Below are 27,275 nucleotides of genomic sequence, written 5' to 3'. Positions count from 1 at the left end.
AGTAAACGACAGAGAAACAAAGTCCTCTGATTCTAAATACAACATTGTTTCCACTGTACTGTGCTGCCATCTTTCTTTCCCCGTACATTGGCTGTTCCACCATTCAAGAGTAATAAGCCTGTTCTTCAACTTCTTGAAGAAATTATATGTTGTTCTTTCACTCCTTCATAAGTCAACCAGTATTTATGAAATACATTACTTGACCAATATCACCTAAGCAAGCACATGATGATTAGGACTTAACTATAAAGTCATCTTAGCCAAAGAATGAATCACCTAGTTGTCAGTCTATTGGTGATGATCCTCTCTTTGTCTAGTTTAGTGCTCAGACAGTTGACTTTCTGCCGTTCTGGAGTGTAGCTTTTGTTGTCTGGTTTTGCTTTCTCATTGCTTCATATACTGTGGGTCTTCCTTCACTAAAGTCCTACTATGATACCTCAATATAAGATTGTGCTGTGGTCCTGAAAGTAATTACCAAGGGGGTTAAAGCTTGGTCAAATTCTACCAAGCCAGAAAGGTTTCAAATATGGGCCCAATAGCTGACTGTGCCTATCATCTGAGGACCAACCTGGCTAAATTTAGAGAGGTTCATTGTTAGGATGTTTGCCACTAGGATGAATTATGATAATGATGATGATGATAATGCTGCCACAGCTACTCATGAAAACCCCAAGGTATGAAAGGGTTAAGATCTGTGTTAGTGTCATTAAACTAATAAAATGTACCTACTAGTAACAGCTAGGTGATGCCGTGGGTAGAGCACTGGGCCTGGAGTCAGGAAGACGCATTTTTTACTGAGTTCAAATCTGGCCTCGGACACTCACCAGCTGTGTGACACTGGTCAAGTCACTTAGCCCTGTTTGCCTCAGTTTTCTCATTTGTAAAATGAGCTGGAGAAGGAAATGGCAAACCACTTGAGTATCTTTAACAAGAAAACCCCACAAAGAGTCAGACATGACTGAAAAAGCAACAACAACATGTACTCACTAGTACCCACACTAACAAAACATATGGTTCATTTCTAGTATATTAAAATATTTTGGTCTCATCTCTACCACTAGAATGCTTTGAGAGCAAGGACTACATTTTATATCTGTTTGGGCTGTAGCACCATATTGGGCACAAAGTGAATACTCAAGAAATACCTAATGACTGAAATCCTAATGATTAAAATAGAATATAACATCTTAATCCTCAAAAAGCATGCAGTCTAGTAAGAGAGAGACTTCCTTATATGAAACAAGAGATTGTTACCAAGTGCTAATTTCTGAGACAAATGCAAAGTGCTATAGTAATTCAGAAGACAGAGAACGTGTAAAATATAAAAACTAGTGTTTTGTGCTACCATGATAAAACATGTTATTATGTTTTTATATACAGTTAAATAAACCTACATTTAATACCTGTGGTCAAGTATTTTTCATGGAGGGAAGGCACATGAAAATCATTGAGAATATTCCTAGACTTGATTTTGATTCAAACAATTTCCCATTAATTTTTAAAATTAGATTCTTCTTGTTGTTCAGTTGTTTCAGTCATGTCCTACTCTTTGTTATTCCACTTGGGGTTTTCTTGACAAAGATGCTGGAGTGGTTTGTCATTTCGTTCTCCAGCTTATTTTACAGATGAGGTAACCGAAGCAAACAAGGTTAAGTGACTTACCCAAGGTCACACAGCTGGTGTTTGAGGCTGGATTTGAACTCAGGAAGATGAATTTTCCTTACTCCAGGCCCAGTGCTCTATTCATTATGCCAATTACTTTTTAGCAATAAAATCTTCTATTGTATTCTATTAAGAATCAGAATTTTATTTTGAAAAAGAGTTGACCTCAATATTTGCAGAGCAAATGATCTCTTGAGATCTCTTCTTAACTTCTGGTTCTATGAAATGTGGATGTTAACATCCAGGAAATAATTTCTAATAAAACACTGTTCCTCCTACATATTCCACTCCCACCATCCCCATAGCCAAGTTTTTGCAGTATTAGCTGCAATAAAATACTTTTCCCCCCATATTTTAATTATCCATTTGGAAGGTTACCTAGCTCTTTTTTCTCTTCATTCTCTTCTCTATAGCTCCCCATCTCTAGGCCATTTCATGCTTCATTGCTACCTCTACCAGAAGGTGGGCAAAGATAGGGAGGGAAAACAGGTGAAACTCTAGTCAGCCAATGAATTTGATTTCTTATCAGTAGCTCTGATGAATGACTAGATTGGGGAAGAAGTTGAAGATATTGGCTAAAGGAAGCTTGAGATTATTATTGACTTTCATGAATATATGTATTTCTTATTTTCTTGAAACATTTAAAAACAGTTTCACAAAATTTTAACTGAGCATCATTACAACCAATAAACTGGCTTAGTGACCACATTTTAATCCCTTATTTTAATACATAAAATATTATAATAATTTTTCAATTACTCTTACTTAATCCTCAGCAATTTTTCTCATTCTTCCTTTTACATGGTCATAGGTGGTACATAGTCTATTTTTTCTGGTTCTGCCTTTTTCCTTTTTTCTACTTATGTTTTCATAAAGATCTTTCCAAATTTAGTTGTATTCCTTAAATTTTGTCTTTTTTAGTACTATACTGTTCCACTACATTAATATACCATAATATTTTTAACTATTCCTTTGTTTTTATACTTTTAGGTTATTTATAGTTTTTTCCTTTTTGAAATGATATATAACGCGGCTATGAAATACTTTGTTAACATTTTCAGGGTATATTATTGAAAATGGAATTACCAGGTCAAAAGATATGACTATGTTGGGAACTTTCACTGTGTACTGCCAGATTGTTCTCTAAAAATATTTTATGTTCCATCAGCAGTGAATGAGCATTCATGTTCCTCCCAAACCCTAGCAGCATTGAGTTTCATTGTTTTTAATGATTTTTGCAGTTTTGATGGGTGTGAGGTAATGCCCATTTTTCCTATTACCACAAGCATGCGTTATTGACAACTGACTCTAATCAAACAGATATGTTCATTTTTGACTGTTTTGAGCAAGTGAATAATTAATATCTCTCTCCTGTAGGCATTAATGAATGCAATGACCCTTCAATTAGTGGCTGTGACCACAACTGTACAGATACCCAGACTAGTTTTTACTGTACGTGTCTCCCTGGATACAAACTCATGTCTGATAAGAAGACCTGTGATGATATTGATGAGTGCAACGAAACTCCATCTGTCTGTAGTCAGATGTGTGAGAACACTGCCGGGTCCTACATCTGTAAGTGTGCCCGAGGCTACATCCGGGAACCAGATGGAAAGAGATGCCGGCAAAACAGCAACATTTCACCCTACCTCATTTTTAGCAACCGCTACTATCTGAGAAATCTGACTGCAGATGGGCAGTCTTACTCCCTCATTTTGCAAGGACTGGGTATGGCAACGGCACTGGATTTTGATCGGGTAGAAAAGAGATTGTATTGGATTGATTTAGAAAGACGAGTCATTGAGAGAATGTTTCTGAATGGGACAAACAAAGAGACAGTCATAAACAGCAATCTGCCTGCTGGGGCAGGTTTGGCTGTTGATTGGGTTGCCAGGTAAGAGTATTTATAACGTTCCTAAAATATGAAATCAATATTAAATGTTGCCATCACTGATGAATTTCAAAAATAAAACTTTTATTGCAAACTTAGGACTTTATCAAGAAGTTTTTTCTAGTAGCATAATAATGATAATGATAATAGCTAACATTTATATACAGCTTTGCATGTGCTATTTCATTTGATTCTCCCATCAACCCTGTAGGAGAGGTGCTATTATTATCCCAGTTTTATAGATGAGAAAACCAAGGCAAGTAGAGATTAAGTGACTTACCCAGGGTCACGTAGCTAGTGAACGTCTAAGGCAGAATTTAAATTACGTGATAATGTATTAATATTAAATTGAATTTGCAATTAAAATACAAGTAATAATGTAAATTTAGCATCAATATCTTGACCTTTTTTTAATCCTTTATATATAACTATTCATATAATTTTGTATAGTTATACACATGTGAATATACATATATTTGTATGTATATAACTATGCATATATATGTATGTGTACAACTACACGTATGACTATACATATATTTACATATGTATAACTATATTTCTGTGTCATTGTAGTTCATAAGCATTAGCTTTTACATCTGATCATTATTTCTTTTTTATTCCTCGCTTTGTTATTCTTGATAGCTCTATAACTTTCTTTCATATTGATAGGCCTTTTGTTCAGCCATTCTTCCAATGTTGGGCATCTAGTTTCTACTTGTTCTCCTATTTACTGTCTTTTCACCTTAAATCATAATTGGTATCTTCCTATTTTTCTATAATATGAATATGGTTAACTTTGCTTCTTTCTTTGATTTATTCCTTAATGCCTCAGACTTCTTGACTCAAATGTTTAGGATATCAAAGTTCTCAAGTCCAACGACCCATTTAAAAGAAAACAAGTATCCATCATATTTTGGAATATGGGGAGGTTGAAAAAGGGATAGAGGATGGCAGTATGAGACAGGAAAGTAATACTTTCAGAAAACTTCTCAGTAGTAATAATGAACCAGTAGTGATGAGGGTAGTTATTTCCATTCATTTTCCAATTAAACAGACTAAATTTGGGCATAAAATGAGGAGTGGAACATCCTTTGGAGCCAAGATGGTGGCCTTCATAAAAGTCTGAAATTTCATCAGGGGTTCTAACTTATTCTTAAATACCGTAGTCTTATAGCGCTAGATGTGTCTCTTTCACAGGATTCTTATTTTTTCAAGATTATTCATGATGTTTAAATTTTATATTACAATTTTTATTCTGTTCTACTCTCTAGAGGATATGTAGGCATACTCTGCCTAACATGGCTAACTGACATGCTAATGCAATATTACGCAAAATAATGTTATTTGGGCAGTTAGTTCTATAGGAATAATGTTTTAAAGGGACAATTCATTACATTGTGGGTCTTGTGACTATCATAGGGTTTATTTATTATATATAATGTACTAATATACTAATAACACACCAAATTATTGTGAAATGACCTTAATCAAAACAGTGTTAGGTGGGGGGTATGTTTATAGCCATTGTATGACTCCTTTGTTTAATTACAATGAGTTACAGAGATGTTTGACTGTTAGTGCTCTTGGAAGACTTTGCTTAAGGTAAAGAATCTTAGCTATTAATACATCTTTGTAAATAGAGGTGTAGAATACCTTCTTCTTTCACACAAAGGGCACGTGAAAGTACTATAATTTAGGATGGGGCACGGTGGAGTTGAGCATACAGTACAGGCCATGTCTTCCTTCTCCTTCCAGCTGCTGAGCTCTTAAATATTCCAAAAGAGGAGAAGAAGAAACAGAACCACAGAATGTTAGATATCTGGAAAGGACCTTATCAAATCTAGTCTTCTAATTTTACAGATGAGGAAACTGAGGTCCAGAAAGATAAAGTGACTTGGAGATATGAAAAAGTTATATATATATATATATATATATATATGTACACACACACACACATATATATATGTATATATATATATATCATTAAAGAGACATAATTGATTGAAAGCAGATTCAAGACTAGAACCAACTCTCTTTTCACAGTCCAATGTTTTTCCATTACATCATGTTACTCAGTATTTTTAGGCATCAATGACTTATTAATTTTCTATAGGTACAACCTGATAAAGACACAGTGTCTTTGTGAACTATACTGGCCCTGAGAAATTATGGGCTTTTCCCCTCTTTCTCTCATAGTAAGTGGCATAACGATATTCCAAGTTGCTGCCAGTCATTATCTACACTTGGTCATTCACTTGGCTAGAGTGAAGAATTCTATGCAGAAGAGTGACAACCACATTTTCTTCTATACCTAAGATGTAGCTCAGCTAGTCAATGTTCTTTTTGATCAAAAAGAAGCAAATAGAGCCCAATAAAGTTGGCAGATGAAATTTCTTGGATCTCATCCAAATTGGCTGACATTGAAAACATGAGATTTTTTTTCAATGCCATTGGGAATTCCCATTGCTGAAACAGAAGTTTTGTTTCCAGAGCCTCCAATCTTGATAAGAGAAGTGTTCTGTTTTTAATATAAATGTAATATTATTAATCCATTTAGCAGGATATATACACATTTATTTCCATTTTTGAGATGGGGAGGGATTTGCATAAGCCCCTGATGCTCTTTCATGATTTATAGGATGAACCTAGGAGATGGTTAGAGTTAGGAGGAGTCTCTAATCGTGGGCCAGTGGAAGCTAAATGGCCTACAAAAAGACTGAGCCTATGACTTCATTCATAACAAGTTTTAGCTGAGTAAGAAAAGCAGCATGGTATAGTGAAGAAAACATTGAATGTGGAGGATCAAATGCTATGTCTGCTGGTTATTATCTCTGTGACCTTGGGCAAAAGTCATTTTTCTCTGTACCTCAGGTTCCTCATCTGAAAAATGAGGAGTTGAGTTAGATGATGACTAATGTCCTTTCTAATTCTAAATATATGATTCTCCAAATCAATATAAGTTTATGTATATTCAATCTTTCACCTACCTAAACAAACATTGATATGGACTACCCACAATATTTTCTAAGTCTCCTTATGGTCTGATACTAGATCAGCACATTCAGAAACAAGCTATATATTTTATTTTCATGGTGGACCTCTGGAAGACTCAAATATGATACTTCTTAATAAGGACAGCTCATCTGATGATGAGAATCTCTTAGAATTTGGTTAGGTTTATAAAGAAATTTCAGTGTTTGTTCCAATTGCCAAAAAAATCTATATGACATTGACAGGAATTGAATTGTAACTAAAGTATTCTTCAGGCAGGCTCTTAAGGGGCAGCTTCGATTGGGTCTGTAAATCTTAGTTTTATTGAAATGAGATATAATGAAAACTTGGTTTTGTTTGGGTCATGTCTTTTTAATCCGATGGGGCTAATATTTTGTGACTTAAAGGAACATTCTTTTTTTCCTTGTCTTTCAGAGCTTTCCAAGTATGTATTTTCAGTGATATACCTATTGATTTTCTAGAAAATCCTTTCTGTTTTAGGTGCCAGACCATTAAGGAAATAAGAAACCAAGAAAATGATCGTATTCCTCATGTGAAGATTAGCCCCAGACTTTTATATTTATGTGAGGGTGGAGTTGAAACCACATCTTCTTGAATCAGTTAAAGCCATTATATTAGAGACTAGATAATTCCCTGAGATATTTATATAAAAGGGGAACGATTTCTCAGAGTTTCTTCCTCCTCCCATTCAGAGATGGTTTTTCCCTTTTATACAAATCATTTAGAGCGTGGCTCAATCTCTAAAACAAATGACTTTGATTGAGTCAAGGAGATGTACAGACCCTGTTCACACTCAGTTCTGATCGAGTCAATCAAAAAGTGTTTTTTACCTAATCAAAATACAAGAGCATAATGTGTTGGTTTCAACTCCACTTATTTCTATATATACTTGTACTATATATACTATACTTATTTCTACATGGTTTTTGAAGCACAATCTCATACCGCCCCAAATTATCATAATTTAAGAAAGACTAATTCCTCATATTTGACTTCTTTCCAACCCTCTGGCTACTGCTCCTAATAGCTGGATATGTGGTTGGTCTTTGTCAGTTTGTATTGAAAATTGTGTGAGAAGCATGGATAAAATAGCTGTTTGAAAAATTTGTCATTGTCCATTTCAGAAAGCTTTATTGGCTAGATGCCTACCTCAGTGGCCTCTTTGTTGCCAATCTTGATGGCCGATTCCGCCGAAAACTAGCTGAGCACTGTGTGGACTCCAACAACACCTTCTGCTTCCGGTATCCAAGAGGGATTGTCCTTCATCCAAGATATGGGTATAGCCTTCTTTCTCTAAATAGTATTGGTTCCCCTTTCTTTACATGTCTTTGCAAAGACTTTTCCAGCACTGTCTTTACTGAGTTTTCCCTTCTATGGAATATAGTTACGGTGGTGCTAAATTGGGAGTTACATGTCTACTTCTCTACCTATGCGGCTGAGACGCTGTTTGGTGGTATTTTTGTTATCTTTGTGATAAGACACCTTCATACTTCTGTAGTCAAGTGACAACCTGACACAAAGAAGCATGGGGCCAAAATACTTAATTATCAGTTTAATAATGATAGGGTTCCTGAAATCTACATATTGGTCCTCTGCATCTTTTAGATGTCCCAACTCCTCATTTCCCTTATCTCTTTCACACTATTTTAAAATTATCTCCCCTTCCTTCAGAGGATTTTTAAAAAGCTCTATTTTAAAAATTATGCTACAATCCTGTAACAGAACATTAGTCTTTGCTACCAGATTTTATATTCAAAAACTGATCAAAAATGTTTGTTTAAATAGACAGGTTTACTGGACAGATTGGGCAGACAGACCATACATCGGGAGAGTGGGCATGGATGGAACCAATAAAACTGTGATAATCTCTACCAAGTTATCATGGCCTAATGGAATCACCATTGATTACACCAATGACAAGTTATACTGGTCAGATGCCCATCTGAACTACATTGAGTACGTACATAGAGAAGAATAAAGGAACTGGGTAACTTTTCATACCAAATATCAGGGGTCGAACTTTGATTTTATTAATTTTTTTTTACATTTAGGTGATCCATATATAACAATGATCATAATGATAGTGTGTTTATATTTCCACCTCTCAGTAAAGTCCTCTATACAAAATTCTATGGGGTCCACTTCATCCATATTTTTGTTCATTTCCTCACCTGTCAGATGGGAATTCGTAATAATTATATTATCCACTACACAGAGCTGTTCTGAGAAACACATTTTTTGAAGCTTTAGAAAACAATAAAAATGGCAGCTTGATCTGAAATTCACATCTGTAATATGAGTGTGTTGGACTACAATCAGGGGTGGAGGACCTGTGACCTTGAGGTCACATGTGGCCTTCTAGGTCCTTGGGTGCAGTGTTTTGACTGAGTCCAATTTTTACAAAACAAATCCTTTTATTAAGGGGATTTGTTTTGTGAAGTTTGGGTTCAGTGAAAGGGCTGCACTTGAGGACCTTGAGGGCCACATGTGGCCTTGAGGCTGCAGGTTCCCCATCCCTGGTAGATAGATGGCAGGTTCCTACCAATTTTAAATCTGTGATCCTATGATCCAATGACCACTAATCTGTCTTCCATCTTAAGAGTATTATGATCCTATCTTATGATCTTTACTTCAAGGAACAATGGTTTCATCCTTCTATCAGTGTGAACTGCAACTCATATCATTCTTGATGGATGGTTGTAGCAGTAAGGCAAGATTTATGATCTTGAAGATGACCATGAACATGCCTGAATGGTTTGGAATTGCAAAGTATAAGAAATTCACTAGATAGAAGGTAGAGGAAGTGTAACATTTATTTAGACATGAGAGAATCCAATCCCAGCACCAATAATTCCAATTCCATATAGTAGCAATTATATTCCAAAACCAGTAAGCCCACCCCAATGTAGCAACAAGGAAATTATAATAAAGTATTATAGGAAAGAGCCAAGCCATGCTGTACCTTTCCCCTACTCCCCCCACCAGGGTCTTCCTGTAAGAAATCACTCATGAATCCTAACTCTCCACTCAGCATTCTCTCCTGAAGCTCTGCTTGAGTTGATCTCCGCAACTCTCTCTTGTTCTGCACTCTGCAGTCTCTCTCGATGCTGGCTCTCCCTCAATGTCTGCTGCCTCAATGTCTTCTTGATGTCTGCTTCTGAATCCTGCTGCTCTTAGTTCTGCTGTTCCCAGTTCTGGGCTCTATTTTTATACAGTCCTAGCTGGCATCCAATTGACTAGAACTCAGGTCTCTGACTGACTGAATTCACGATTGACTAGAACTCAGTGGGTGTACCATTGGCCCTGGTCTTAGCAACTCCCCTTAGGACCCTGAGGATTTCATGCCCACATGGGCTTAGCACCTAGTAAGTAGGGGCTTTAGGCCTACTTGCAAACAAAGATGTAATCAGGCTTTCCCACCTCAGCCCACTGGAGGCATATTGAATGGGTGGGGAAGATCTTCAATCACATTAATACTACATTGGTCTTCATGAATAGATCAACCCAAAATTTTCCTTACCTAGCCAACATATCCTATTAATTTTATTATTGTTAATAATAAAAATAAAAATAACTTTGCACCTCAGTTTTCCATCTGAAAAGTAAAGACAATTCTAGTTGCACTTACAGAATTCTTGTGATGTACATGCTTTGTAAATCTTAAAGTGCTGAAAGATGTAATTATTAGTATTATATCCTCTGTATTAGAGAAAACAAAAATAGGAAGGAGGACCTTTCTCATTGATAGAGACAGTTGTTTTAGATAGCAGTAGATTCCATCATTTATTAAATTTGGTTCTAGATGTGAGACTTTATGCCAAATGAGATATTTTGAATTGCATCCAAAGATATATTGTTCAATGAAAAACAAAAGGATAAGACAATAATACATATTATTAAATAAAATACATGTGACCTACATGGACAAGAGTGTTTCCCAGGTCAAGCCAGCCACGTTCAGCAGCACTAGTGGATTAACCCATTCATCTGTCATTCCTATTCTAGCAGCATTTTGGAGCTCTGGAGCTCTGGTCTCCTCCTCAGCATTATATAGCAGATCTTACTGACTGAGAGGAAAAAGTGAAAGGGAAGGACCTAGGATATTGAAGAAAGCAAATCATTCAGTTCACACACCAAGTACTCTCCTCACTGATCTCACAGAACTACTTCACTCCTCTCCTCTCTGTCACCTACTTGAAATTTCTTCACTATCAGCAGTTTTAAAATATTAAGGCAAGTCACATCCTCTCAGAATTCTAGGCAATACTCTAAGACTTTAAGTTACAAATGGGTTGTGATCTACGTTGGTGGAGGGAATTTCTACTCCATCACACCTTCACCTGAATTCACAGATTTGAATCTCTACCCCCAAAGCTGTTAGAGTTAAAAGAATACCCAAAGAGCATCCTATAACTTCTTGGTTGGTCCAAGATCTTTCAGACCTTTGGAGGGTCTTTAGGTTCTGAAAGTTTGTCAGATACAGTAGAAGTAAATAATGTATTCAAATATAGTATTTTATGTAGTCTCTAAAGGTTTCTGTAAATTTTCTACAATTGTCTCTTAGATAATTCTTATCTACCCTGGGATTGTCTGTGAGTAGGCACATTGATTTCCTGATCTGCCTTGTGAGTGAGAGGAAAAGGGTAATAGCTAGTTTTGTGCTCAGGATCCCTAATTTGTAGGCACTACAGTAATACTAAGAACATCTTATATTTATATAGCCTTTAGAGGTTTCCAAAGTACTTTCCCCAATACGATACTATGAGGTCGATAGTGCAAGCATTATTATTCTGACTTGACCAATCATACCAAAAGGGAAACCATCTGCCTAAGTTGGCACAGAGAAAGGCTGAGAAAGCCTTACTGTGGATGCCGTGTATCATCTGAATCAAATGACAGAGCAAGTTTGCACTTCAGTGTATTAATCTGGAAGTTGATATTTGTGATACCCAAGGTTTTTTTAGAGGTTACTAGAACTAAATAAATATTATAAAATACTATTCGAATATGCAAAATGGCTATACTTTAGATATGTAATGATTAGACCCTTAAATTGTAACATAACTCAGGTCAATTATTTACTTTAGTTCCTCAAAGGATCAAATTTTCCTATGAAATATTTATGCACTGAGAAATAAAGCTTTAAGAAGACAACATTTGACTTTATGTTTTTGTGTTATGAATTTTTTTCCTTCTGTTTGAATATTAATAAGGTGGTAAGTCAGGGAAGACAGATAGGGATTAGACCCATAATTTATTTGTTTGGGGAACTCTTAGTTGAGGAAATTCCCTTCTCAGTGTATATTGTCACCTTCTCTGCAACTTACAGTCTTAGAGAGGTACCTAGGACATTGAGAGGTTAAGTTACTGACCCAATGGTTATATTTTGTTGATGGTGGTATTGAGTCGATTTCAGTTGTTTCGAACTCTTCGTGACCCTGTTTGGGATTTGCTTGGTAAAGATACTAGAGTGATTTACCATTTTCTTCTCCAGCTAATTTTACAGATGAAGAAACTGAGGCAAACATGGTTAAGTGACTTGCCCAGGGTAACACAGCTAAGCGTCTAGCCCCAGATTTGAACTCAGGAAGATGAGTCTTCCTGACTCCAGACTGGGAACTCTATCCACTACACTATCTAGCTGCCCTGAATTCTTATATGGCCAATATAATTAAAAGTAAAATTTGAATCCAGGACTTCCTAGTTTTAAGGCCAGATCTCTATACTCTAGAGCAGGTCTCAAAGAGAAATTTTCACTGTGATTAGACAGTGGCTATCATTTAGGCTTTTGGTGCCTCTAAAGTTTATTTAAACATTATTTTTAAATTGTGATTTCTTCAACTTTATGGTTTGTCCAGTCAGACAGAATATTGTTTTAAGTTTAGCTAGTTTTAAAAAACCAATTATTTTGGTCTAAAATTTTAGCTGTCTTATAAAGTAAATGTTTGTTCCCTGGGTGACATTTATCATGGTATGACATTTTTTTCTGTTACCTTAGATTCTCTGATTTGGAGGGACGACATCGGCACACAGTGTTTGATGGGACTGTGCCTCATCCCTTTGCTATCACAATCTTTGAAGATACTATATTTTGGACTGATTGGAACACAAGAACAGTTGAAAAAGGGAACAAATATAATGGGTCGGGCAGAATGGTGCTGGCGAATACAACACATAGACCATTTGATATCCATGTATATCACCCATACAGACAGCCAATTGGTGAGCAGATAGTTATAAAATTAGCTCTTGTACCCATTTACCTTCTTCTGCTTCAGATTTCTTATGTTGGTCTTTTATAAACATAAAATCTTAATCTTAGAAACTTTTTTCACTTTTCGGAGATGATATGCATATTCAGTATCAGAGAATTGTTGGTTTGGAAGTCTGCTAGAGGTCACTGGGTCTATTCCCTTATTTCATATATGACTGCATCTAAAAGCTTTATTCTTAAACCTTAACTTATTTGTAAAGATCAACTCATTTTTAATAGTGCTCTAGGGAAGGATATTCTGTAGTTTTAATCAACAAAAATGTCATGTACCTATTTGCATATGTAGCCATGTGAATGCTCTGTAGTAGTTTAAGACAGACTAATAAAATGGGCACTTTATTCCATTGTCTCAGAAACATGTAGGTGAGGGATTTTTTTCTCCCCAATGTTTGCTTAACATCACTGCTGCTATGTAAGCCCCTTTGTTGGATTGTTTGGAATTTTGTGGATGGATGGCATTTTATATGCCTTCTCGGTGGAAGTATTTTTACATGCTGAATGTGTACTCTTTTCATCCTTGTTAAATGTGAAAATGACATTGCATTGAATGATGAATTTAGAATTTAGAAAAAGGGTAGGTATTGTCAAATTGAAGCTGTGCATATGACTATACTCACGATATTTCTGAAATGTATATTCTTTAGGCAACTTTTCAGCAGCCTTACACAGAGGTTCACAAATATCTGCAGGCCCACTCATGGTCTTACCAGCCTACAAAATGAGCATAGGCTCTGTCTCCATTTGTCAATGTCCTGCTAAGTATTTGGAACCACAACCCTTCTCTTCTGCTATTATCTTTATCACTAGAATGAGAGAAGATAGTGTCTGCCTGAAATTCATAATCTTAGCATTCTTCATGAAACAAAAATTCCTAAGAAAATCTCACCAATATTTTATTGAAAATGGAAAGGAGGGGCAGCTAGTTGGCACACTGAGTAGAGCACCGGCTCTGGAGTCAGGAGGACTTGAGTGCAAATCCAGCCTCAGACACTTGACGCATGTACTAGCTGTGTGACCTTGGGCAAGTCACTTAATCCCAATTGCCCTGCCTTCTCCCCTCCAAAAAATGGAAAGGAAAAATGCATTCAATTTTTGTGTGCCTATTTTTTTTTAGATCAAGTTTGATCTCATTTGGTTTCTGAACACATGGATATGAGTTGATGTTCATGATTTGTCTGCTGGGTCCTAATATCTTTTCTAGCTAGAAAATTGACTTCCTACCACTGATAGTACCTGGATGGATTTGTTATGTAAATAATTCTGTAGTTAGCCCCAGCTATGAATTGTAAGCAAGGCAGAATAACTGTGAAAGTTAATTTTCTCATTCTATAAGAGAAAACATTAAAGGTAGGGTCTTAATTTCAGTTAGGGCAATCAAACAATCTTGGGAGAGGCATTTTCTTTATGAACAAGAACCATGTGTTTTCCTTCTCTTCCCTTAGTAAATAATCCTTGTGGTACAAACAATGGTGGCTGCTCTCATCTCTGCCTCATCAAAGCAGGTGGACAGGGTTTTACCTGTGAGTGTCCAGACAACTTCCAGACTCTCCAACTTGGCAGTGTGACACATTGCCTGCCCATGTGCTCTAGCACCCAGTTCTTGTGTGGTGACAGTGAAAGGTATGTCATCTACCTCCCAACATTCTCCTCATCACACTTCAAGGTCTCCCATTTTAGGGATCTATAATTAATTAAGATTATGGCTATTTCAAGTATAGCTCAGACTGTCCCATTGTTTACTGTGAGTTGGTAATTTTAGATGGTTCTCTTCAGAAATTTTGAGTGCAAATTATCATGATTGTTTTGTAATGGGTTGTTTTTAATGAGGAAGTAAGTCCTATTTTCTGTATCAGTCAAATTTAATAAATTTTAAGGGCAGACTATATAAAATAGCATCACAAAAATAACAACAAGTATTCATTGATCGTAGGTTTCATAGCTTGTTCTTTGTCTAGTAGTGGATTCTTTTCTATGAACTTCTTAACTTGGCTGTTTTGAGCACTATACTAATGAAAGTATAATTTTGGTTTCAGTTCTAACATAGATCAATTAGCATTACTCTGTTTCATGGCTGCATGCTTTTCCCCTAACATGAAAGAGTCACTAAGCCACTGATAATAGAGAGAAACAAGCTAGAAAGTATGGCCAGATTAGCAAAAACTCATAAAATAATTCAGAATACAAGCTGGTGGGCCAATGACATCATTTTAGTTTTTGGAGCATATCATCATCATGTATTTGAATCTTGACAACCATCCTTTGAGGTCTGTCTCATCCACTTGTTAAATATATTATCCCTTTTAATGTACACTTAGTAACTTAGGCTTAGTTCATTCACTTCAAGGTCTAAATGTAATTATGAAAGGATTAATATCCTCTCTTGAAATTTAATGGTAAACCTTTACTTTCATGATATTCGTTCACTTCTGGTGTTTTGTGATGACAGCAGGGAAATGCTACTTGATATAAGATAAATGGTAGGTGTATCTTGGTAGGTGTATCCCTATCTGGTGGAAATGTGATGGACAGAGAGATTGCAGGGATGGTTCAGATGAGCCATCAACTTGCCCACAGCGATATTGTCAAGTTGGACAGTTCCAATGCAGTGACGGGAATTGCACTAATCCATATTTCCTATGTAATGGCGCGAGGGAGTGTCCTGATGGATCAGATGAGGACCATGTTCTTTGTGGTATGTTGAATCATCTTTTCTTATCATCAATCATTATTGAAGTTGGTTGTTTTTGATCATGACATACGTTACAGACCAAGAACTAATTCTAAAAACTGTGTGAAGACGTGGTCTCTGACCTTCCCCTAGCTTTTATAAAGTGCTTTGGAAAGCCTGAGTTCTCTATGAGACAAATTCTTTATATGTGTTGTGTTTCTCATTTTAGAGCTAGGGAAGGAGAGACAATTCAGCTCTTTGTTCATCGTTCTATAGTCTATATCATGAAAAGCCAGCTGACAATGTTTCAACACTTGTAGCATTCATCACTTTATCTGAGAGGCAGCTAGGTGGTACAGTGAGTATTGTGAGAGATCTCTAGTTAGGAGGAACTGAATTTTAATTTTACTTCAGACAGCTAATAGCTCTGTGACTCTTAAGCAAGTCTGCCTAACCTCTGCTTGACTCAATTCCTTCATTTGTAAGAATAAATAAATGAAAAGGTATCATTATAATTCCTATCTCCCAGGGTTGTTGTGAGGCTAAGATGAGATAATAATAACAAAGCGTGCTATAAACTCTAAAGGACTATACAAATGCTAGCTATTATTATTCCAGTGATGTAGTGTTTAACTCTTTCATACATTATTTCTATAGATTGTAAGTTTGAGCAGAAGTGCTATTTTTTCATGTCTCTGCTTTCCTAGCACCTAGCCAGTGCCTAGCATATACTAGCATATTTATTAGTTCATTGCTTTATTGGTTAATGTGTCCAGAAACCTTCATCACCCAGTTTCTAGTAATGACCCCATCATAAAATTTATCTAGGGTGTCTTTCAAATGATTGACACAATCCTTTGCTGGGCTTTTAAGACTTCAACTTGATAACACTTGCTGTAGCTTGCATTCATCTAGAACAGTGTTTGAGAATTGCAAGGTCCCCCCTACATCATCATAACCTATTAGAAGATAAAATAGTAGATTATATGGTGAAAGGAGTGGTCCAGACAATAAGTACCATAGGAGTTCTATATGAAGCAAAGCAAGGTTCTTGTCCTATCGAAATGTCTGGAAGAAACAAGAAATATGGGCTGTTACTACCTGCAGAGCATTTCCCTGAATATCTGATCTTTTCAGTGAATCACCAGTGTGAGACCCATCAGTGGCAGTGTGCAAACAAACGCTGCATCCCTGAGGCTTGGCAGTGTGACACTGAAGATGACTGTGGGGATAACTCTGATGAAGATAGTGCTCACTGTGCCAGCAGGACCTGCTTGCCAGGCCAGTTTAAGTGTGACAATGGCCGCTGCATTCCTCAGTCCTGGAAGTGTGATGTGGATAATGATTGTGGTGATCACTCTGATGAGCCTATCCATGAATGTAGTAAGTGCCAATTCCTGAATTTCCATTGATTCTGTACGAGCAAGAGTATGACACATATCAGGAGAACCCGGTTTGAATCTTGCCTCTGGCACTAGTGTGACCCTGGGCAAGTTACTTAACCTCTTAACCCTTGTTTCCTTTTTAATAAAACAAGGTTGATATTAATAATATTAGCATTAATAATATTGCAAAGGGTTGTTGTGAGGCTCAGGTGAGCTATTATTGGTGAAGCACTTCCACGCCTTAAAATGAATATTGTGATCACAGGCATGAAGTTCATTTTGGCTTTAGCATGAACCTCTCAGCTGCTCAGATTTGGGCATGAAAAGATGTGGGACACTGGGCATTAGGAACTGGCGGCTTTCCTACAACCCCAGCTGCTGCTGCTGTTCTCATTAATCCCATTTCTCATCAGTCAATGTCTTCATTCTTATCCTAGCTCCCATTTGTGACTCTTAGACTAAAGTGTAAAGGTATGCCAACTTTCTTGTAAACATGCCCAGTTCTCAGGTGCTCAGGATCTTGAAACCGGATTTCTCCTAGAGTAATTAAGCACATTAGTGAAGATTAATCAATTCAGGATTTGATGAGAAAAGAAGTGAGAGCTAAACTTATTACTTTAAGTGACAGTGAAAGAACTTGAAACTGGCAGTTTATTGTGGAAGAGACTGGGGACAATGGGACAATGGAAAGAGAAACTGGCTTTGGAGTCAGAAGTCTTGGTTCACATCTCACCTCTGATGTTCACTGATGTGTGATCTTGGGCAAATCACTTAACCTCCCTGGTCCTCAGTTTACTGATCTGTAAAATGAGGGAGTTGAATAAGAAGGCCTCTGAAGTCCCTTCCAACTCTAGATTTATGATCCTAATTAAGTAACATTTTTGTTGCTAGTATGATGTTACTCATACAATTGTACCATTGTTGAAGACAGAATGTAATGTAGTGGAAAGATGACTACATACCAAGATGACTACATAGTTCAAGTGCTTGCCTTACTATTTATTTTATCTCCTTGGGCAAAAATCACTTATCCCTGAACTTCAGTTTTCCTAACTTTAAAATGGAAGATACTTCCTTCCCTGCCTATTTTTCACATAAGTTTTGGGAGATGAAATAATGGATATGAAAATACTTCGAAAATGGTAAAGGGTTGTTTTCTTGCCATTGCTATTCCTCAGTATCTATTGAAAACTGGTAAATGTGTCTGAAATGTAGATATAATTAACTTCAAACATGATTAAACTACTTATTCTGACCAAGAGTACCATCCATTTCAGTGGGACCCGACTATCGTTGTGACAACCACTCAGATTTCAGCTGTAAAACAAATTATCGTTGCATCCCACGGTGGGCAATGTGCAATGGCTATGATGACTGCCGGGACAACAGTGATGAGCAAGGCTGTGGTATGGTTTGGGATCAGGATTTGAGGGTAGAAAGAGATAGGTTTCTTTAGTCTCCCTACCTCCCTCTCATGGCAGCTAAGTGTACATTTCCTTTTCCTCTCCTTTCCCACATCTGTCCCCCCTCTGTTATCCACCACCAACACTGTACTGCAAAAGAACTACAAGGGAATCATGGAGACCCTACCCTCTATTAAGCCCTGGATGAGGAAGAAATGTAACCTCAGTTATGGGGACCTGTATGAGTTACTTCCAAATGTGAAACCCTTGTCTGTAGTTTACATTTTCCTCTTTTCCCTTATATCAGACCCTTAAAAGAGTATCATTTCCATAACAGTGTATTGGTCATTTGGGCTTCTCATGTTTTGAAGGTCTATCTGATATAACTTATGGTCTTCTAGAAGTACCATTTTCAAATATGGCAATATAGAGAGAATTTTCAAGGGATCTCTAAAAGAAGACTGCAGAAATATTAAGGAAATCTGGATGGGGAGGAGGGAAGACTTTTTTCTAGACTTCAGAAATATATGTGTTTTGATCTGGATTGATAGAGGGAGGATCTGGAGAAAAGATGATCAAGAACATAATAACTTTTGGCTAATGGAAATATAAGATACATAAATGATCAATGATGGCAACTTTTTGGTACAAACTACCATCTAGAAGACTGTTAATTTTTCCAGCAGTGTTGCAAGAGGAAATGGGTTTACTTTTTGGAAACGAGAAAGTTCTAGATTAGTTAAAAAGAAGAATGGCATGACAATGAGCATTTTAAAGCACTGGAATGTTTTTCCTCAGAGATCTATAAGAATACCATTGCAGTATAATTTGGTATTTGTTCCACAGTACAGTAGCACTTATTTTTGGTGGTTTTTTGATTGTTTTGTTTTGGTTTGGTTTTTACTGTCCTGATAGCTTTTTGAAACTTTTTCAATGCCTGTGAATTTCAGAGGAAATGACTTGCAATCCTTTGGGAGATTTCCGCTGTAACAACCACCATTGTATTCCATTACGATGGAAATGTGATGCTTATGATGACTGTGGGGATGGATCTGATGAGCAGAACTGCAGTGAGTTTTTCATGCTTCCACTCTTTACCTTATGCTGAGATTTGAGCCTCTTCTCTAATCCACCTTTGTTATCTTACTTTTTGCATTAGTTCATGGGATATTATTTTTATTTTTACTTGTGAGCCATTTCTTCCATTGAAATTCTCCTCTGGCTCTTCTTTGGATTGTAGAGGTAACCTTGGGTTTTGGGAGGTTGTGCTAAGAGACTGCAAGATCTGGATGGAAAGACTCTAGGGTGTAGGTCTAGCCATAGGTTTCTGTTGTCTAAAGACCAGCCTAGTTAACTGGGTATAAGTTCATCACTAAAAGGCTGGCTATTAGCTGATGAATTTTTTCAGCCACAGAAACTCAAGTCAAGGAGAATTTACATTAAATCCTCAAAACCACAGATTCATAAAGCATTAAAGTAAACCACCTCAAATAAAAAATTGGAAGGTTTGTTTGTATGCAAAATTTTATTAAGCCCACTAAAAATGACAATGCAACATCATCATCATTACAGTTATGAGCTTCGGTTCCATCAGAAAGAAATGCAAGAATCACAAGAGAACTAAACAATGTCATATATATATATAAACAATGTCATGTATAGTGAAACCAGTGCTTTTACAATTTTTTTTCAGAGAGGGAATGAGGGGATCACTTTGAGTTCTCTAAAGGAGTCAGTGAAGAAGACTGATCTGAGATTACATTATATATTTATATACATTATGTATGTATGTAAAATTGCATTATATGGATTAGTTTACATATAAATATATATGTAAAGTTTTATTTTACATATATGGGCATTATATGCATAGTCACTATATATATAGTCACAATCTTAGATATCAGACATTCATCAGAGATATCGGATGCAGGTTGTTTCTTATCCTAGTTGCATTTTGTTCCTACCTCCCTGGGCATTGTTTGAGAAAAGTTAGCCTTCATTTTGATAAATTAGATAAATTTCTTGTTTCAATACTTCACAAAGTCCTAGTTGATAACCTGAGGACAACTGTTGCAATGAAAGAGATCCTCTAGGAACCTCAAGTTAATGTAGAATCCTTTCTTTTTATAGGCTAGACATTTAATGATTTACTTCAAGAGACTTTATACCCTAATTCATTCTATTAACCTCAGTTTAGAGCCCAGTTTACACTTTTGAATGATGTTATCTTTGACTTGTTTATCAGAAATAAGATTTCATGTACTAATTATTTCCTTACCTCCTTTCTAAGCCCCTCGGGAATGCACTGAAAGTGAATTCCGTTGTGACAATCAGCGTTGCATTCCTTCCCGATGGATATGTGACCATGACAATGACTGTGAAGACAATTCAGATGAACGAGATTGTGGTACCTATAACATATATCTATCTACATTTAGATCTATATTTGTATCTATATTTATTTCTTTGAAAGAGTGACCATTGAATAATGTACCAGTAAGAGAAGAACTATTTTATTTAAGTGGTGACTTAAAATATTTTTTCCTCTATCTGCTTTATATTTATGGCGTAGTAATCTAGTTGATTCAGTTTTGATTGGGAAATTGTCTGAGAATAGCACTGTGATATGTTGACTTTTGCAAATCATATGCAAATAAAAGTTATCATGCTACTTATTTCATGTGCCTGAATGTGGTCCTCAAGAAAATACAAATGGAGGTCATTGTCCCAAAGACTTGAGCACTGGAACAGTGATCAGATTGCCTTGGTTCTTTATCCAGCTCTTGCTTTCACCTTGGAATGGGTCTGGAGAAGACCAATAAACATATCAAAAGGATGGAAAATTAGGTCTACGAGTAAAAGCTTAAGCCATGAGTATTTGTGTCAGAGGTGTTGTGGAAGATAGCATTTCACCATGTGTATACTAAGAGCAGTACTTTCTATGTCTATACCTTGAAAGGGAATGGTTTGGGATCAATATGGTATAGTGGGAAGTGTATCAGATTTGGATTCAGAGGATTTCTGTTCAAATCCTGTTCTGCTTACTACTATCTGTTATGGCTTTGGGCAAGTCAACTTCTCTGAGCCTCAGTTTCCTCATCACTCAGATGAGGAGGTTGAACTAGATAACCTTTGTGGACCTTTCTAGCTCTTACTCTATGATCCCAAGTTATGAGGGTTAGTTGGGATCTGTTGTCATCTGAGTAGGAATAACAAGAATGTTTTGGTATATTTTCATTCTCTAGAAATGAGGACCTGCCATCCGGTCTTTTTCCAGTGCAATAGTGGTCACTGTGTGCCTGAACGATTCAAATGTGATGGAAATGCTGACTGTCGCGATTTCTCGGATGAAGCCAGCTGCCGTGAGTCAGTCTAATTATTTATGATGAAAGCATATAAGAGGGAGCAATGTGACTAAGTGAGCCCATTTTGGGGGACAAAATGCCACTAGCTGTTTTTTATTCAACCTTCATAGGTAACTAACAATTATCATAGGGGGTCTGACTTAGTCTGTTGATTGAGTTTTATCTGATTCCTCAGTCAGTATAGCTCATATACATGCAGGAGCTAACACAAAAGAATTTATTAATAAAATCTCTTAAAATGGCAGTAGTGACTGTGTCTATGATAATGAAATTGCATATAGATGATCAATGACTACCTTGCATGTGTGACTGAATTATTTAATTGTGATAGAAGCACAACAGATCTAATTGTCTTGGTGCTATGGACAGAGTGATGGACTTAGAGTCAGGAAGGCTTCAGTTCTTGGATACTTATATGACTGCTCAGGTCACTTGCCTTTTATCTGTCTCAGTTTCCTCATCTGTAAAATGAGGATAATTGTCACACCTATCTCCCAGGGTAGTTGTGAGGACTAAATGAGATGGATAGAATGAAGAAGAAATGTAGCTCTAAATAATAAATCATATTTGTATAGCTCTTTATAAATGCCTTCATTTGTATTATTGTTACTATTACTATGATGAAGCCAACAGCTAGAAATAGGTATTTTACAATCATATTTGTAAAAGTCTCTGTAAATACTTCTATTACTATTATCAATAGATATTTACAATAGAAACATATCAGATAAAAACAATGCACACAAAAATAATAATAACTATGAAAAATAGTGTAAAAGAATTTTGATTGAGGCAGCTAGGTGGTGCAGTGAGTAGAGCACCGGCCCTGGAGGACCTGAGTTCAAATCCGGCCTCAGACACTTGACACACTTACTAGCTATGTGGCCTTGGGCTAGTCACTTAACCCCAACTGCCCTACCTTCCTCCCTCAAACCCCCCCCCCCAAAAGAATTTTGATCAGAAGTGAAACATACTGAATTCATGGAGCATAAAGTATCCGAGTTCCAAATTTGAATAGAGTAACGAGTAAAAACAGGCCATTATGACTCAATCATTAACAAATAGTTGTGTCCCCATTCACTCTCATGAATAACTTAATGACCATTCATTGCAAATAGCTCTTTATGATAAGTAAATTCTTAATGGAAACACTCATTACATCATATACAGACTTGATTTTCAGTAGTGATGAGAATTGATCATTTCTTCTCTACCTGGGTAGAGATTGTGTATAGAAATAGAAAAGTTTTGGTCCTAGACCTAAAGATGTTATACATGCTGTTGCAAATTGGAGTCCACATAGAACCTGGCTAGACTTTGATGTCTCTCCTAAAGGAATAGTCCATTAGCCATTGTACATTGGAGATTTCTGGCTGCTATGTTAAGGGTATGGTAAGCAGGAATCAGATGGTATTTAGAGTTAGATCAATGACAGGAAAAACAGAGGCTGAACAGAACAGAGCATCTGAAGGAAATGAGAATTGCCTCTCCCTTGCTCCCAGTTATTAACCTTTCCAATAACCGAGCCGTGTCTCTTTCTCCACACTAGCTACCCGTTATCCTAATGGCACATACTGTGCAGCTACCATGTTTGAATGTAAGAACCACATCTGTATCCAGCCATTGTGGAAGTGTGATGGTGATGATGACTGTGGGGACAATTCCGATGAGGAGCTTCACCTGTGCTGTAAGGGCAGAAAATAGAATGAATGTGTTAACTCTCTCACATGGAGTCATTCAGCCATTCATTAAGCATTTATTAAAAACCTATTATATGCCAGGTACTCTGCTAAATGCTGGGGGTATGAAGAAAGGCAAAAGACAATCCCTGTTCTTGAGAAGCTCCTAGTCTAATAGGGGAGAAAATTAGAAAACAACTATGTACAGACAAGATATACATGTACACATATTTGATAAATAGGAAATAATCAACAGAGAGAAGACACCAGAATTAAGAGGGATTAGGAAAGGCTTCCTGCAGGAAGGATTTTAGCTGCAATTGGAAGAAGGCTGTGTAAGCTAGGGTATGAAGAGGGAGAGAATTCTGGGTATGTGGGAAAGCTAATGGAAATGCCCAGAGTTGGGAGATGGAGTGTCTTATTTGAAGAACAGCAATGAGGCCAATGTCCCCAAATAGAAGAGTATGTGGAAGAGAGGATATAAGGTGTAAGGAAACTGGAAAGGTGGGGGATACTAGGTTATGCAGGGATTTGAATGCCAGAGGATTTCACATTTCATCCTTGGAGTGATAGAGAGTCACGTGGAACAAGGATGGTCTTTACCTAGTACCTTTTTCTTGAGGTAGCAATTTCATACCTTTGGGGACCTCCGACATCCTTGCCATTCTTTGTGTTTTGTATGACATATATTTGCTTTTTGAAATGAAAATGAACTAAACTGAATTATGTTGTAAGAAGTTTGCAGCCTCCTTTGAAATAATTGGAGACACTCTGGGGTATCACAAGATTAAAATAGAGACTCACTACTACAGAGGGTAGAGGTTTTTTCTGTAGAAAGGGAAACTTCCAGTCATTTCTCTTTAAGAACTTACCATCTCTCTACTTCTAAGCCCCTCTCTCTTCTCATTAGTTACCATTTTAAAGTGTATTATTGACCCATGATGATATATAGCTACTTTCCTTCACACCAAGAAGTTATTTTAATTCATTTCAAGTGCATTTTTGTAGGGGCTCCATACTGCCACTCCTGATACTTCCTTACTTGTTAAGTTCTAAGCAAATATCCTAGAAGCCTGCTGGTACTCCTACAATAAGATAAATGTTCACAGCTATAAAGATAAAACTTTGAATGATTGATAGGGAAGGAAGCCTAGTTTCTTTTATAGGTACAGCTATATAGTTATTCTATATGTATTTGTATATGTATTTGTTAGAACATAAGTGCCTTGCAAATGGTGATTGTATTTCTGTCTCCAGTGCTGAGCACAGGTTGTGGCACATAGTAGGTGCTTGGTAAATGCCTATTGATTGATTATAGCCATATTCACAAATGTGTTTAGAATTTTATGTCTAACTTTTGGGTGAAAAGAATTCATTTTCAATTAAATTTCAATAAAACATTTTTGTCAAAATGCATATCTCACTTTTCATATAGTTCTCCCATTTCCTTCCCAAAGACTCTTCATTAATAACCTCTCATATTTTTAAAGCATTTTGAACATGCAATTCTTAAAAGCAAGTTACATAACTCATGCCCTGGTAACTTTATTTATTTCATTCAGCAAGATTTACTAAGTGGTGTGTGTGTGTGTGTGTGTGTGTGTGTGTGCTTAGGTTTCATATTAGGGATTAATTTGGGGTGGGGAGACATTGGATCTGTTTGTGGAATCTCCCTTCACCAGGGCAGATTGACCACTCATAGTCTAAGAGAGTTGGCTAGGGCACTGGGAGGTGAAGAGACTTGCTAGAATGCTTGAGAGGTAGGATTGGACCAAGAGTCTTCATGACTCTAAGGCCAGCTCTTTGTCTACTGTGCCCATCATCATAGGCCATAGTGGACACAAAATCACTTGAGGACGTGACCTTCCCTCTTAAGTTGCTTCTACGCTAGGAAAGAAGACATCACACAGTCAGTGAGGGAATTCAAAGCAATGCTGTTTACTTACTAGCTGATTTACTAGTGACTTTGGGCAAATCCCTCAATTTCTTTGAGTCTCAATTTCTTCATCAACAAATGAGTGGGTTGGACTAGAAGACCTTTAAGATCCCTTCTAGCTCCGCATTGTTGAGTCAGTCAGGTCAATAAGCATTTATTAAGCACCTACTACTATGTGGTAGGCACTGTGCTGTTAGGGATAAAAAGAAAGACAAAAGCTAATCCCTACCTCAGTAAGTTTACAGTCTCATGAGCCCATGAATGAGGATTGTAATGGGGATACTGGTCACAATTATGATTAGATGTAGAAGCAATATCTTCTGGATTGTTTTAAAATGAGAAGAGTATGATTCTGTTAGTGACTTTCTGTTACGGTGATGTTCTCTTAACATGCATCCATAGTTTCCTCTCTCTTTCTTTTTAGTGGATAACCCCTGTGAGCCACCATTTCGGTTCCGATGTGAAAACAATCGTTGCATTTATAGCCATGAGCTTTGCAACCAGGAGGATGACTGCGGGGACGGAAGCGATGAGAAAGAGGAACACTGTAAGTGGACACATCCACAAAAGCAATCCCGAATTTCGATTTCAGGAATTCAGTTTACTTTACCAATTATTTAGTCAGTGCCCTGTGCTACCTCTTGGAGATACGGAGACAAGGAAAAGTCAACAGTCCCTCTCCTCAAGATGTTTACATTCTACATGGGGGATGGAGCATATAATGAAACAAGTGTGACACAAAATAAATAGAGGGAGAAGAGAGTACTGACAAACGAGGGGACTCAGGGAGCGTCTCCCCAGGCAGTTGGCACCTGAACTGAGCCTTGAAAGTGGAAGGAAGAATTTTGAGAGGCAAGAGATGAGGAGGGAGTGCATTTTAGGCATGGCAAAGAGCTTATGTGAGAACCAGGAGGTGAGATATAGGATATGGCATTTAGGGAACACCTATTGGTTCGGTTTGACTGGAACATACAGTTCTCAAAGGGGGAATAGTCTGAGTAAGACTTAGGAAGATTGTGGGAGCGGTATAATCATAATAATAGCAGCAACGACTTTGTATCAGGCCCTGTGCTAAGGGCTTTTTACAGATATAATCTCATTCACAATAACCCTGGCAGGTAAGGACTATTATTAGTACTTATTATTAGATGAGGAAACTGAGGCAAATCAACATTAAATTACTTGCTCAGGGTCACACAGCTAGTAAGGGCTTGAGGCTTTAATATCAGCCTCAGGAATTGAGCCCTTTTGCCATTTTCATACTACTTTTGGAGGGAAGGAAGGTCCTCAAGACATGAAAAAAAAAGAAAGAAAAATGAAATTATTAAGTAATTTGGGGGGATTTAAGGATAACTAATGACAATAGGAGAAGTTATTCACATGAAAGATCCCCAATCCTCATTCTGAATTTTATAGTGTGGTATAGTAGAAAGAGTATTGATTTTGGCATCAGAGGACCTGGGTTGAAATCTTTCCTTTGTCACTTTTCTGTATGAACTTGGGCAAGTGATTTATTTTTCTCAGCTGCGTTTCCCTTGTTTGTAAAATAGGAGGCTGAACTAGATGGCCTCTGATGCCTCTTCTGGCTCTATATACACATATATACATATATAATATACATGTATATATTTCATTTGAAAATGATGAATTATACCTTCATAATTTATATTGAAAACCATAAAGCACAATTGAACACACTGTAATAATTAATGAGAAAAATACAAGGCAAGCATAGGGTTTTGTGCAATTCTGAAAAGTATAGTTAAATATCCAAATAATTTGACAACCTGAATTGACTGCAAACTCCCAGAGTGCATCTTTCATACATAGGAGTCTATTTCATTTTTTTCTTTCTTCTTTTAATTGCTTTGCAGTTGAGATATCAATCCAATATAGGATTGCAAAAATGAGCAAAATAGAGGGTAGAAAGAGAAACTAAAGACCCTGGATTATCTACATATTGTCATAGCTAATGTCAGCATCTATTAGGAATT

General features: G+C 36.9%; 1 protein-coding gene across 1 annotated transcript in view; it reads left to right on the top strand.

Annotated features, from left to right (window-relative positions):
- The window catches only part of LRP2 (LDL receptor related protein 2), a 263,004-nt gene that overhangs the window by 187,170 nt on the left and 48,559 nt on the right, over window positions 1–27,275 (top strand). Inside the window, 13 exon segments of the mRNA XM_036745398.1 lie at window positions 3,040–3,556; window positions 7,693–7,845; window positions 8,354–8,524; window positions 12,567–12,790; window positions 14,285–14,462; window positions 15,338–15,534; window positions 16,648–16,893; window positions 18,173–18,301; window positions 19,249–19,368; window positions 20,592–20,708; window positions 21,547–21,663; window positions 23,216–23,353; window positions 25,706–25,828. Coding sequence (XP_036601293.1) covers window positions 3,040–3,556; window positions 7,693–7,845; window positions 8,354–8,524; window positions 12,567–12,790; window positions 14,285–14,462; window positions 15,338–15,534; window positions 16,648–16,893; window positions 18,173–18,301; window positions 19,249–19,368; window positions 20,592–20,708; window positions 21,547–21,663; window positions 23,216–23,353; window positions 25,706–25,828 — 2,430 coding nt within the window.

The sequence above is a fragment of the Trichosurus vulpecula genome, chromosome 2, assembly GCF_011100635.1.
Source record: "Trichosurus vulpecula isolate mTriVul1 chromosome 2, mTriVul1.pri, whole genome shotgun sequence".
Classification (NCBI taxonomy): Eukaryota; Metazoa; Chordata; class Mammalia; order Diprotodontia; family Phalangeridae; genus Trichosurus; species Trichosurus vulpecula.
The sequence above is the reverse complement of the archived record's forward strand: the minus strand, read 5'-3'. Positions and strand labels throughout refer to the sequence as shown.